Here is a 13,083-nt window from a genome sequence, read left to right as displayed (position 1 = left end):
TTGATGCGATGAATTTCATTCGTGCTATGAATCGGGTACTCCAAGAACTAGATCGAAATGAAGGAAATCAGGCTTCAAAGTTCCAAACTCAGTCAGCCATTATAGATAGCCGATGCCTGATTAATATATGACCAGTTTTTTCTGGGATATACATACTTGTATTGGCATTTGTGCTGTAAAATAGAGGAAGAGAGAGAGAGAGAGAGAGAGAGTTTTATTTCTGTTGCATCAAATCTCTAGTACATGGTTATGACTACAACATTTAGAGGATGTAAACACATAATAAAAAGCTAAACTTTATTAGGCAAGGTCACTACTAACACCGAGTTAGAAACTCTAAAGACTTAGCTGCATTTGCTTTTCGTTGGGGCCTGGCGGATTCATGGTCGATAATCGTTTGACAACTTCTCTCATATCAGGTCTGTTGTTTGGCTCCTTGTTGGTACATTCCAAAGCTACTGAAAGTATGACAATTACTTGTTCCCGGATATTTGAATCCAGAAATTCCTCCTTAAGGCTTGAATCAACAATATGATTGATTTCTTTGGTGTTGCTCCACACAGAACTAACCCACCCCACAATATCTATATCCATTGGTTTTCTTCTCGTTATCATTTCAAGTAAAACAACCCCGTAACTATATACATCAGACTCCCTGCTCTTTTTAGTCGTAAATGCATTTTCTGTCACAGACAATCATAAAAATTGATGTTAAGAGATTTGAATACAGGATAACTCCAAAACTAGAATGAATGTAGAAGAAATACCTGGTGCAATGTAACCAACTGTGCCCTGAACTAAGATTGATGATGATGTTGAAGAAGGAGACTGGTCCAGGAGCTTAGCAATTCCGAAATCAGATATATGAGGCTCCATCTCAGAGTCTAAAAGTATATTCTGTGGCTTGATGTCTCGGTGCACTATAGCAGGATCACAGTCATGATGGAGATAAGCCAATCCATGGGAGATTCCGATTGCTATCTTGAAGCGAACATTCCATTCTAAAATTGGCGGTTGATTGGTTGCATGTAAGGCATCATGAAGACTTCCATTCTCGATGTACCTGTACATTACTAAACCATAGCCCTTCCTCAACCAAAAGTCTTCGAATCTTACCAGATTGCGGTGCCTGACTTTCCCAACAGTTTCGATTTCTCTAATCATACTCATGCTTCCTGCCTTGTGCCCTCCAAATACAATCTTCTTAACAGCAAAAACTTTGTTTGGACCCAATGACGCCTTGTAAACAACTCCATGAGCTCCCTTCCCAATAATATAACGGTCGTTCAGATTCTCAGTAGCCTTCATGACTTCAATGAGTAGGGAAGATGGTCCCTCTTCAGCAGAGATCTCAAGTTCTTGCTTCGATCTTCTTCGCAATAGAAACAGACTAACCAGTCCAAGCAGCATGAAAACAAGAGACAGTGAGGCTCCAAGGACAATTAAAACAATTGCAATTCTACTAAGGCCTCTCAGACTGCTTGAATGATGATAACAAGGCTTCAAGTAACTATTCCCAAAACAAGTTATGCTACCTGATGAAAGACAATTGACACAAAGACTGGGATTTCCCAAGAAAGATGATGGAGATGAGTCTGGCAACTTAATCAGTGACTCTGGTATTGGACCTGTGAAGAGATTGTATGAAACATTGACCTCCATTAGTGATTTGATTTTACCGAGGGGAGCCAATGTTCCTGTCAGGCTGTTGTTAGATATATCCAGTTGCTCTAGATACATCAGATTCCCCAACTCTGAAGGAATTTGACCTGTTAAGCCATTATTGCTGAGATTCAGAACATATTGCAGACTCTGTAAACCTCCAATAGATAATGGAATCTCGCCTCCCAACTGATTACCACCAATTTGTAGATCTTTAAGATTCTCCAATTCTGGTAAAAAAGTTGGAATGCCCCCACTAAAGTGGTTTTCTCTTAAACTCAAAGTGGATAGACTTTTGCAGCTGCTCAAACTGGATGGAATAGAACCGTTCAACGAATTGAATCCCACATCCAAAATTTCTAGTTTTGCACAATGTGATAGCTGAGGTGGCAAAGAACCTTCCAAATGGTTGTGTGACAGATTCAACTTCTCAAGATTTACTAGGTTTCCCAGCTCTGGAGGTATAAGCCCTGTAAGCTTGTTCCCAGAAAGAACAATTGAAGCAACATTAGTGCAGTTCGCCAAGCTCACTGGAATAGCACCTGTGATGTTATTTTTACTGATATCCAGGTGAAAGAGAACCGGATTTTTGGAAAATTCAGGGAGAACCCCTGTGAAGCGATTCTCTTTGAGGATAAGTCTCTTGAGAGTCGAACAACTACCGACGTCAGAAGGAATGCGGCCATGAAATTGATTGAGACCCATATTAAGAACTCTTAATTGCTTTCCAAAGCAAAGGTTTGGTGGGATTTCACCAGTGAACTTATTATTGGTAAACTCTACCTGCACTAAGCTGCTGTTGATCCCAAGACTTTGAGGTATGACCCCAGAGAACTGATTATTATACAATGAAATGTTCTTCAGATATGTGAGTTGAGACAACTCTGAAGGTAGCTCCCCAGAAAGAGAGTTATTATACACAAGAAGATTCTCAAGCCTAGAAATTTTCCAAATGCTAAGTGGAATCTCACCGGTTAGATTGTTGGAAAAAAGTTCAAGATCCTGTAAATTACTCAGCATCCCTAGCTCATCTGGAATTTTACCTTCAAGTTGGTTTGTGTATAACCTCAAAGTTTCTAAGGACTTACACTGCCCTAATTCTGGTGGAATTTTCCCGGACAAATGATTTTCACAAAGGTCAAGATAAGAAAGCTTATCTAGTAGGCCAAAGGAAGATGGGATAGTGCCTGTTAAGTTGCTACCCACAATAGCTAGAGTTGTTAAGCTACTACAATTGCCCAAACCTGGTGGAATCTCCGCACTAAAATTGTTAAATGACAAAACCAAAGTATCAAAATTCTTGCAGTTGCCAGAACCTAAACGGATGCTACCAATAAGACTGTTATTGCTAACATCTAAATAAGCAAGGTTTTCAAGATTGTTTAGACTCTCTGGCAAAACACCCACTAGATTGTTATCATTCAAATAAAGCTCTTGCAATTTACTACAATTCCCAATAGACTCTGGAATGGTATTAGATAACCTATTTCCATTTAACCACAAGGTCACAACCTCACTCAAGTCACCGACATTCCTAGGAATTGAACCATTGAAATTGTTATCATTCAAGTACACAACCTGCAAACCTGGAATTCGAAACAACGATTCGGGTATTTCACCATCTAACGAATTGCTAAACAAACTCAAGAACCCCAAATTTTGCAAGTACTTGAAGTTACCAGGTATTTGACCAGTGAATCTATTAGAAGACAAATCAAAGTTCTTAAGTGCACTACAATTGCCTAGTTCTTCTGGTATATTACCAAAGAAATCATTAGTACTCAAAAAAATAGTCTCCAACTGTCTCAAGTGACCAATTTCAGGTCCAAGCTGACCAGAAATTGCATAACCCGTGAGGTTAAAAGAGACAACATTATTTTTACTATCACATTCTATACCAACCCATTTACATGGAGTGGAATCTGAACTATTCCAACTCGAACTTAAGGAAGATGGCACAGAGGTCCATTGCCTGAAGAGTGACAACAGAGCCACCCCATCACTATTCAAACAAAACACAGCATGCAAAGACGCAGAGAAGCTAAATAACAGCAAGAAATGGCACACAAAAAACTGCATACCGGCAATCTAAACCCAGAAATAAAACCAGAAGGAATAAAAGGGTTTCAAACTTACAAGCACTAACCAGTCTCAGTTAGAAGCTTGGCCCAAAAAAGGAGGCTTAAATGCCATTGAAGACAAGGAAGCTGAAAACTAGAAACTAGAAAAAGAGAGTGTGAAAGAGAGACAAAGATAACAGCTGGATTTGGTAGTTGTTGTAATGTGATGTCGTTGTTTGTGATTAAATAGAGGATGAAGAAGATGATGATGTTAAATGAATCCAAGAGATTTCGAACACGGTTTCACTTTAATGCATATTTTTATGTGGTTTCTGGATTCTGAGATTGACACGTTATTGAGACAGCATTTAGACCTGCTTTGGATTTGAAGTCATCTTTATTATTAAATGAGTAAAAAGTCAGGTCTCCTGGCTTAGTCGGGACCATGAAAGACAGGTCAAGCTGATGATCTGTCGTTATCAGGCCATTCATTTCTTCCAATACTGCCTTACACCTTGCTTTTCCCTGAGAATTCTTTTTCATATTGTAAGCAAAAGTGAGGGTCTGTAACAACAATCCCCTCAAGTAGCATTTATTTCGGTGGGGATTTTTTTATTATTAAACAGATAAGGTTATTAACGAAATAAATTATCTTAAGAATTATTAGAGAATGTTATATTAATATGTTTAATTAAATCAATGAATTTAAATAATTAATATATTTAGTTAAAAAAATAAAATATTATCAAATGAGTTTTTATTGAATTGTCCTTCCTTGTTAATATTATTGGGTGGGTTTGTTTTGTTATTTTGAATAAGATTTTAGGAATAATATCAGGTAGTTGAATATGACGAGTATTACGAGGTAAAATTTAAAATTTAACAATAAAACACTATAGATTTGCTAATTTAACTAAACACTTTAATATTTAAATTTTTGTAAAATGACAAAAATACCCCCACCTACCCATAGTGCCATATTCCGGTCACCACCGTCGAAATCTGGTCGAAAAATGGTGTTACGACGCAGACCGGTTGGATTTGGTTGGTCGTGTGTCAATATGGCATTTTTCGGCCAGATCTGGCCGTCGACGGTCGCAAAAGGCCAGATTTGGCCATCAGCGACGACCAAAGATATGGTCGTCATTGCCGGTCAACGACGGCCATTTTTTTGGCCGTCGTTGATGGCCAGATCGGCGAATTATCGACTAGTTCAAGTCGTTTCTACGCCGTCGTGACAGATTGGTGGTTTCCGGAATCTGGCAACTATGGGTGGGTGGGGTGTTTTTATTAATTTTTAAATTTTTTTCTAGGGGTGTTTAATTAAATTAATAAACTTAAGGGGTCTAAAAAAATAGAATAGTATTTCTCAAATAATTAAACAAACAGGTATTTTGAGAATAAGATAGGGAATTGGGTTTGAAATAATAAAACAGACAGACCCATTATTATTATTTAGAATATTATTTTTAATCCCATACATTTGAAAATTTAGCTAAAACACCATAACAATAAAAGTTTAAAATTTAATAAAATACACCCAGTCATCCAAGACAATTGCCAGCTACCATCGATAATCGCTAAAACGGTGCATAACTGACCGAATTTGGCCGGACGTGCTTTGATTTGGCCGTTTCTGGCCAGATCAAAGGCTAGAAACGACTAGATGGCTGTGGATCTTGTCGGAAAGCTATATCCATTCTGGCCATTAACGGCTAGATCTGTGTCCATTTATAGCCATGGATTTGGCTGGAAACGACCATAATGGATGGCCATTTGGCCATTTCTAGCCTTTGATCTAGCTGAAAACGGCTAGATCGGCGTATGACCAACCAGATCTGGCCAATCATGCGTCGTTCCAATGACCATCGCAGTGGCCGACAGTGGTGGCCAACGCCGGTAGTCATCTTGGGTGGTTGGGGATATTTTGAGTATTATCCATGTAAATAGTCAGAGTATTTCTATCCAAAAAATTAATATATGAGGTTAAAGAAGTCATTTCGCACATTTGAACTAATTGTTATTTAGTAGACATATGAGGGCATTTGTGCCCAAAATGTTTATTAATTAAGGGTAAAATTAGTATGAACAGTTGATTACCCCGGTAATAAAAAAACAACACCCTTTTATGCAGTAATTGAATTACCCTCTATATTACCTATATTAATCACTATTGGTATTGATCGATCATCGGAATCTTTGATTACTTAACATCTAAATATGGTAATTACCGGATTAAAAGATAGATTATTAGTGTTACCTTTTATAACTCTGAACCAAATGCTCACTTGAGGTATTATTAAATAACAAAAATATTCCTACAGTTATAATAATATCAGAATTTCCCAGTCGATAAGTATTTGGTGTTAAAATAAATGTCAAGGTGCATAATAATATTTTTTTAATTCATCATGTTATAAGTCCTAAATAGTATACTAACAACAAGAATTTATATTATTTTTAAAATGTTAGGAGGAATTTTGTTCTCTGATTACACCTTAGGGGTTGAGAAAAAACCCCCAAAATACCGATCTAGCAACAATGTTTTATATCAAATTTAATAAAGTATTATTTTTAATTAATTTTTATTATACAATAAACAAAGATATAGAGGAACTAGAGCCTATGGAAAAATAAAATTAATGGATTTGGAATCACTTTGGGATTGAGATATTAGACTTGAATCTGAATTTTAAGTATTAGTATAATTTTTTAGTGTAAAATACCAATCACCTTTGTGCATATTCTTTTTTCAGAAATTATTTTTAAAAGTTAGATTATAATATAAAAAATCATGAATTGTAGCTAATTATGCGGCCTTCATTCGGTCAGTGTTGATTATTTCCTGTTGAATATTACTGGGAATGTTTGGGTTTTATTTGAGTTATGTTTGTGCGTTGAGTTTAGTGGTAATTCTCTAGCATTAGTGATGGTAGATCTTATAACTTTTCAAACACAGATGAATCTCTGAGGAAGTGAATTCTGTTTAACTTTTTTAGAGCAGTTATTCGTGGCTGATTAGTTTATCACAGTTTAAAGGTTGCTGAGCTCTTCTTCTTCTTTTTTTGGTTTTTCACTATAGGTGTTGCACACCCACCGATTTTATGTTTATGGCTGTTTAATAATTTTGAGAATGGTGGGGGTATGATTAATTAATTGTGTTTTTTGATTTCAAGAGTATGTTTATCTTACAGAACATCAAAAGAGATATCAGATTTAGAGGGGGAGCTTTCGTCCATCAGAAACCTGTTATCTACTCAAGCTACTTTAATTCATGGTTTAGCTGAGGGAGTTCACATTGACTCCTTTCTGTCAAAGTTTCTGATTCAAATGGTGATTTGTCAAATCTTGAAAATAGAGGATCTTCTGACATAGAAAAATGGTCAGTAGAATTCCCCTATCTCCTTGACGTATTGTTAGCTGAGAGGAGAGTCGATGAAGCTCTTGCAGCTCTTATGAAGGAGAAAGATTGGTTGCTGAAGCAAAGCAAAATAAACTTTGGACCCTGCTGTGATTCAGTCTTTACAGAGTGTACAGAATGCTATCATTGAACGCAGGCAAAGGTTAGCTGATCAGCTTGCTGAAGCGGCTTGCCAACCTTCCACTCGTGGTGCTGAACTTCGTGCAGCCATATCAGCTCTTAAAAGCTTGGTGATGGCCCTCGTGCTCATAGTTTATACTCAATGCACATTACCAGAGATATCAGTAAACATGCAAAGCCTTCGTCCATCAAACACCTCATATGGAGGAGCATATACTGCTGCCCCTCACAGTTGGTATTCTCTCGCTATTGCTCAAGCTGCTATGATTCGTTGCTATTTTTGGTAAGGAGCGTGCTTAACCTCTGTTGTGATGTGGGCTACAAAACAGACAGAAGCTTTTGCTCTTCTTGTAAAAAGACATGCCTTAGCTTCTTCGCGGCCTGCTGGTGGATTAAGAGCTGCCGCAGAGTGTGTTCAATAGCTTTAGGTCATTGTTCTCTGTTGGAGGCTCGTGGCTTGGCTCTTTGTCCGATGCTCTTAAAACTCTTAGGTCCTAGTGTTGAACAAGCATTAGATGCAATTTAAGACGAATTGAGGAGAGCACTGCTGCTTTGGCAGCTGCTGATGATGGGTGCTCACCTTGCTCCAACAGGTCGCGTCAATCTGGAAGGTCTTCCACTGGATCTCTTGGTAGTGCAGTGCAACATAAGCTTACTAGTAGTGCTCTCGGTTCATTTGATGGTCCAGGTGAGCATTTTTTCCCACATATATTTGACTCTAAATGTAGAATCACTGTCTCCGGCATCCTACCTTTCCCTCCCCCTTGTCTTTTTATCTCTCTCTACAATGCACACAAAATGTACATGATGTTTTTGTCTGTCATTTTCTTAGGCAATACTAGGTATGCTCTATGAGTAGATGTTCCAGGATATTGATAAAGCTTGTGATGTAACTTCCCTTTTAGACAAAAGACCTTCTTTCTTTCTCCTTCGTTATAAAAATTAAGATCTTTCTGTTGCAAGTTTTGGCTTGAATTTTGTTTATTCTCCCAAATGTGGTGTGTGAATAATTTTGTCTATATTCTTTCTTAGTGTGGCATTTGAAACTGCCCTGTTTGAGTGACTGATTTTAGTTGGAAGTTACTTGTAGAGATAATGGACAATTCATTTTACTTATTATATGTACTATTAGTTCCTCCCAATTTCCCTTTTTATTTTCTATTTGCTTCTTTTTTGTTCTCTTATAACAATCTTGAACTTATAGGATAGAGATGTGTTTTTAAATGTTGCATCATTATGCCTAAACATTGTAATACCTTCATGTACCTTGGTATACCAAAGCAAATATTCATTTAAAACCAGTGGTTTTCTTTAATGAGAATTGACTACCCCCAGTTTATTTATCTTTAATACCTTTGATTATTGGATGTTGTCACCCTAATTATTGAAGGTCATATATTTCTTGAAAAGTTTTGGATTGGTTGATTGATGTTTAATGGATTTTCTTCTCATTTGACTTCTCCAGTAGTGGTTGTCTAATCTTATGTTTGCTTGATGCCTGTATCATCTGTTTTTACAGGATTTCTTTGAGGATGTAGGACCACTTTTAAGTATGCAGTTGGAGGTCAAACGTTGGAAGGCCTATTCCATGTATTTAACTCGTATGTGAGCATGCTTATTAAGCATTACCTGGATCAATGGAAGAAGAAGCAAATTTTGAAGGTTCAGGAAATAAAATTGTGCGAATGGCTGAAACTGAAGCTCAGCAGATTGCGTTATTGCCAATGCATCAGTACTAGACGCAATGACTATTACCACGTCAGCCATGAAACTCTCCCTCCTGCATCAAGCAAATTACAGGGATGACACTCATAAAGAACTTCAGACAGGCAAAATCGTCACCCTGAGCAACGAGAAGGAAGAGGCGGCTTGTGAACTCAGTGGATAGATTAAAAGTACTTTCTGTCGACAGCATGCTCTAGATCTCTTTTTACCGAAGATGGTGATAGCCATCTCAGTGCTGACATGTATTAAACATGGATGGAAATGTGGATGAATTGGAATGGTTTCCATCTCCAATATTCCAGGTAATTTTTATTTGTAGTGGTTATCTCACAATATTTGCCTGCCCTAATTGTTGCTAGTCTTCTAAAGAAAAGGCATCTGGGATATTTATATGTTTTTATTTTTGACTTTTACATTTCAGATTTATATATTTTATAAATACATACTTTGTTGTTGTTCGGGAATCATTCTCTCCATGACAAATTGCTGTCTCTCTTTACAAGATATTAAATGTTCTTTTATTCATAAAGTTTGAATTCATCATGCATAATGACTTAATGATCTGTTTAATTGGATAATGACTTGCTAAATTAAGTTATTATACAAAATAGCAAGCTTAAAAGAGTATATAGGCTTTACCAATTTTTTTTTTTTTGGTCCCATGTGTTAAGATGCTGTCTAAATTCTATTTAATCGAAATTTATTCCAAGAATTCATTTTGCTTAATTTATTCCCAGGAAAGAAATTTATGCGAAACTGCTAGATTACCTAGTTTCTTTTTAAAGTAGTGATCTTTGGAAATTTGTATCTTCTGCAATGGTAGGAATCTTATTCTGGCACTATCCTGATGCGCTGTACTTATATTGGATTGAACTGGGCTATTATATAAAATCTCTCCCCGTACACATTCAAATATATTATACACTTCTTATTGGGATTGAACCGGGCTGTTGATAACACCCCCCCGCCCTCCCACACACCCCACACCCCCCCCCCCCCCCCCCCCCCCCCCCCCTCTCAATTGTGTATTTACGTAGCAGGAATCTATTTGTATGACTCTGACTGTATTAGTTTTCTTAAAGTTGTGCTCTTTGTAAAATTGTTCTACGTGAAGTTTTTCCCCAGTGCAGTTCTGAGTTATTCTTCTACGATGCAGGAACTTTATGTAAACTAAACGGATGGCTAGTATAGCAGCAGATATGTTTGTAGGAAGGGAAAGATTTGCAACGCTACTATGATGACTGACAGACACTGTCATCTTATGGCTTTCAAATGACCAAAGCTTTTGGGATGATATTGAGGAAGGCCAGGCCTTTAGGACCTCTTGGTCTTCAACAAGTATGAAAATCTGGCATCCACCTGTTTGTATTTCTTGGCTCTACTGAGTTTTTGTAATAACTATTTACTTATTGTCATATGTGCATTCTGTCTCGATATGAAGTTTGTCATTGCTTTGCTTCTCAAGGTCGCTACTTGTCGCGGAATTTGCATAGAGTTGTCAATGAGATCATATCTAAAGCCATTGCAGCATTTGCTGCTACAGGCATGGACCCCTATAGGTAATGATGTAGTTTCTTTTGGAAATCAGTCTCATTTTTCTTATATACGTAATTATTATGCATTTGGATACATTTTAATTATGCATTACTTTACATGTATTTTTCCAAAGTTCGATTTTAAACTTTCTCCTCAGAGGTAAAAGCATTGATACGCATTGTTAGTTATCCCCTAGGACTGTAACTAGAAATTGTGATATATATGAGTTCATGGATTGTTACATGTGAATATTTCAACCTCAAAGAATTACACATTGAAAAATTGGACTGTGGTGTAATTTCAAATGTGATAGTCAGAAAACTTTTAGTTTGCCATTGTGTGAGGTATCTTTGCCTACAACTAGCATTTTTGAAGCGGGTTCTCTTGATGTGATGTTTGGTCTACTTTAGATTAGGTTGTCTTGATGTAGTTGTCCTCATGAAACCTGCTACGTGATACTTGGAAGGCAAATGACTGGCTTATTCCATTGTTTTCTCTTCATCACTCTTTAAGTTTTATCAAAATGATGTTATATTTGAAGGGAAGAAAATGGGAAGTTTGGATGTATTTCTGATATTCTATTTTAATGGGGGCACTGCTTAGTGAAATATTAAATTGTCCAGTTATATTAATTACGGGGTTAGTAGCTCTCTATCTTTTTCATACATCTAGTTCTGTAGTTAGTCCTATTTTAGAATTTGGAAATCTGTTGTTATATATCTCTATTTTAAGAAGAGCTGCAATTTGTCTACACTTCCATTTTTTTAAGCTTCTGTTGGTTCTTAGAAAAGGTTGGTGAAAGAACCAATCTAGAATGTCTCGTCTCTCTGTATATCTCTCTTTTGTCACACTTATTAAAGACAACAAATGCCAACTACTTAACTGGAGGAACCACTTCAACCAACGGTAGATTCTTTCAAAATCAGCAACATCGTTTGAAACTGGTGAGAACCTGGTAAATTTTGCCTAGCAAGTGGTTAATTAATTGCTGAAATTGAATGATGTGGTGAAGTCTCCAACCTGATTCTAAATGAGAAAACAAGGATTGAGTGAAAAGGCTTAGATTGGAGAATGAATTGTGTAAGAGTTCTGGGTTTGATTTTGACATGGAGATCCTTGGAATAAGATATTTTAGAAAAGACGTAGTTTTCAATAGAAAAATAGGATTGTATAGGTTAAAGAAACAAGTTGATTTATATAGTGTGCCAGCTCAGTCTGGCTAGATGGGTTTGTTTGGATGGAATTGATTGCGTCTGTTTGTTTTTATTACAAAATTTCATATGATATCTTCAGCTATCCTTGACACTCTTCTGCCTTTTCCCCTCCTACCCAGATTAACTAAGACATCAGATTTTATTTCTCTTCCTCCATCTATGTTGAAAAGAATTTTATTGTATTTCTTCTATTGTTTTGTCCTGATATTTCTTTCCTCACTTTTCTGAGAACAACTAAAGGATAAAAAAGCTTCATATAATCGGAATTCAGAATATCTGAATTTGATCTAAACCCTTTTTAGCTTTTATACGATCTAGTCTATTCTTCTTTGCCAACAACTTTTAAAATCTAGTAACCTTTGGAGCAAGTGAAATTGAACTTCAATTAGCTCTGTTGTGTCTCTTATTTATCGAAGCACGTTGCTTAGCCTTTTTTGTTCACCCATTTATCATTCCTTGAAACATCCATGTTTCTCAAACCTAAAATATCTCATCTTGACTGTTATCTTCATAGTCCATACTGCATTAACGTTGGAAGTCACCCCTAGCATCGGCTTAATGTGTCTCCTGCATTATAAGTATTCCATTTTGGTGACCTAGCTCTTTGCCCTTTTAGATTAATTTTTTCTTAGCTATAATAAGCGTTGATGCACTGTTTGTAGATTTTTAAAAGTTTTTCTCTCAGCCATTTCATTTTGTGACATCAATTTAGCAAGGAATTGACTGCATCCTGTTGAATTACAACAACCAATGTTTTCTTTGACCTTTTATTGTGGCTACTTTGGTCTGGATCACACACTGTTATACATTATTGTCATTCACTTTGGTTATCCAAGTTGTGCAGTATCAATTGCAAATCATCAATGAATTTTTTTATAATGCTAGATACTTCCATGTTTATTTATATGGATTTTGAAATGGCCTTATCTTAAGCTTAAGTTCGAAACACTTCCTTTGATGCTATGAGGCTAACTTTGATTTGCCACATATTTCTTTCGTACTTTTTCCCTTTGATTTTGAATAATCAATGGAGTAAAGAAATTCGGAAAGTGTATATTGGCATTGGCATTTTGGTATATTGAGATGCAGCATTCATAAATATCTCTCTTTGAGGCTGACTGAGATTTTATTTATTTGTCATCAGTGTGCTGCCAGAAGATGATTGGTTTAATGACATTTGCCAAGAAGCAATGGAAAGGTTAAGTGGAAAGCCCAGGAGCTTAACGCCCAACTGCCTCTGTCTCGCACAGTCGATTTCATCCGTAAGATCCTGGGAGTTCCTAATTCATGTATATTTCTCTGTATATTAGACAGCCGACAGTCTGCCATTGATTTGCAAGTAGTC

At 36.7% G+C, this 13,083-nt stretch overlaps 1 protein-coding gene and 1 pseudogene across 1 annotated transcript; one reads left to right on the top strand and one right to left on the bottom strand.

Annotated features, from left to right (window-relative positions):
- Positions 1-203: 203 nt before the first annotated feature.
- LOC116140768 (receptor-like protein kinase) lies at positions 204-4,060 on the bottom strand. Its single transcript, XM_031426347.1, has 2 exons — positions 768-4,060; positions 204-683 (listed from the first exon to the last, which is right to left on the bottom strand). The coding sequence occupies exons 1-2, from the start codon at positions 3,739-3,741 to the stop codon at positions 337-339; spliced, it is 3,321 nt and encodes a 1,106-aa protein (XP_031282207.1). The 5' UTR covers positions 3,742-4,060; the 3' UTR covers positions 204-336.
- A 606-nt stretch (positions 4,061-4,666) lies between these two features.
- Positions 4,667-13,048, top strand: LOC116140741 (annotated as a pseudogene).
- The last annotated feature ends 35 nt before the right edge of the window (positions 13,049-13,083 follow it).

The sequence above is a fragment of the Pistacia vera genome, unplaced genomic scaffold (assembly GCF_008641045.1).
Source record: "Pistacia vera cultivar Batoury unplaced genomic scaffold, PisVer_v2 Contig377, whole genome shotgun sequence".
Classification (NCBI taxonomy): domain Eukaryota; kingdom Viridiplantae; phylum Streptophyta; class Magnoliopsida; order Sapindales; family Anacardiaceae; genus Pistacia; species Pistacia vera.
This window is presented reverse-complemented; position numbering and strand designations above follow the sequence as displayed.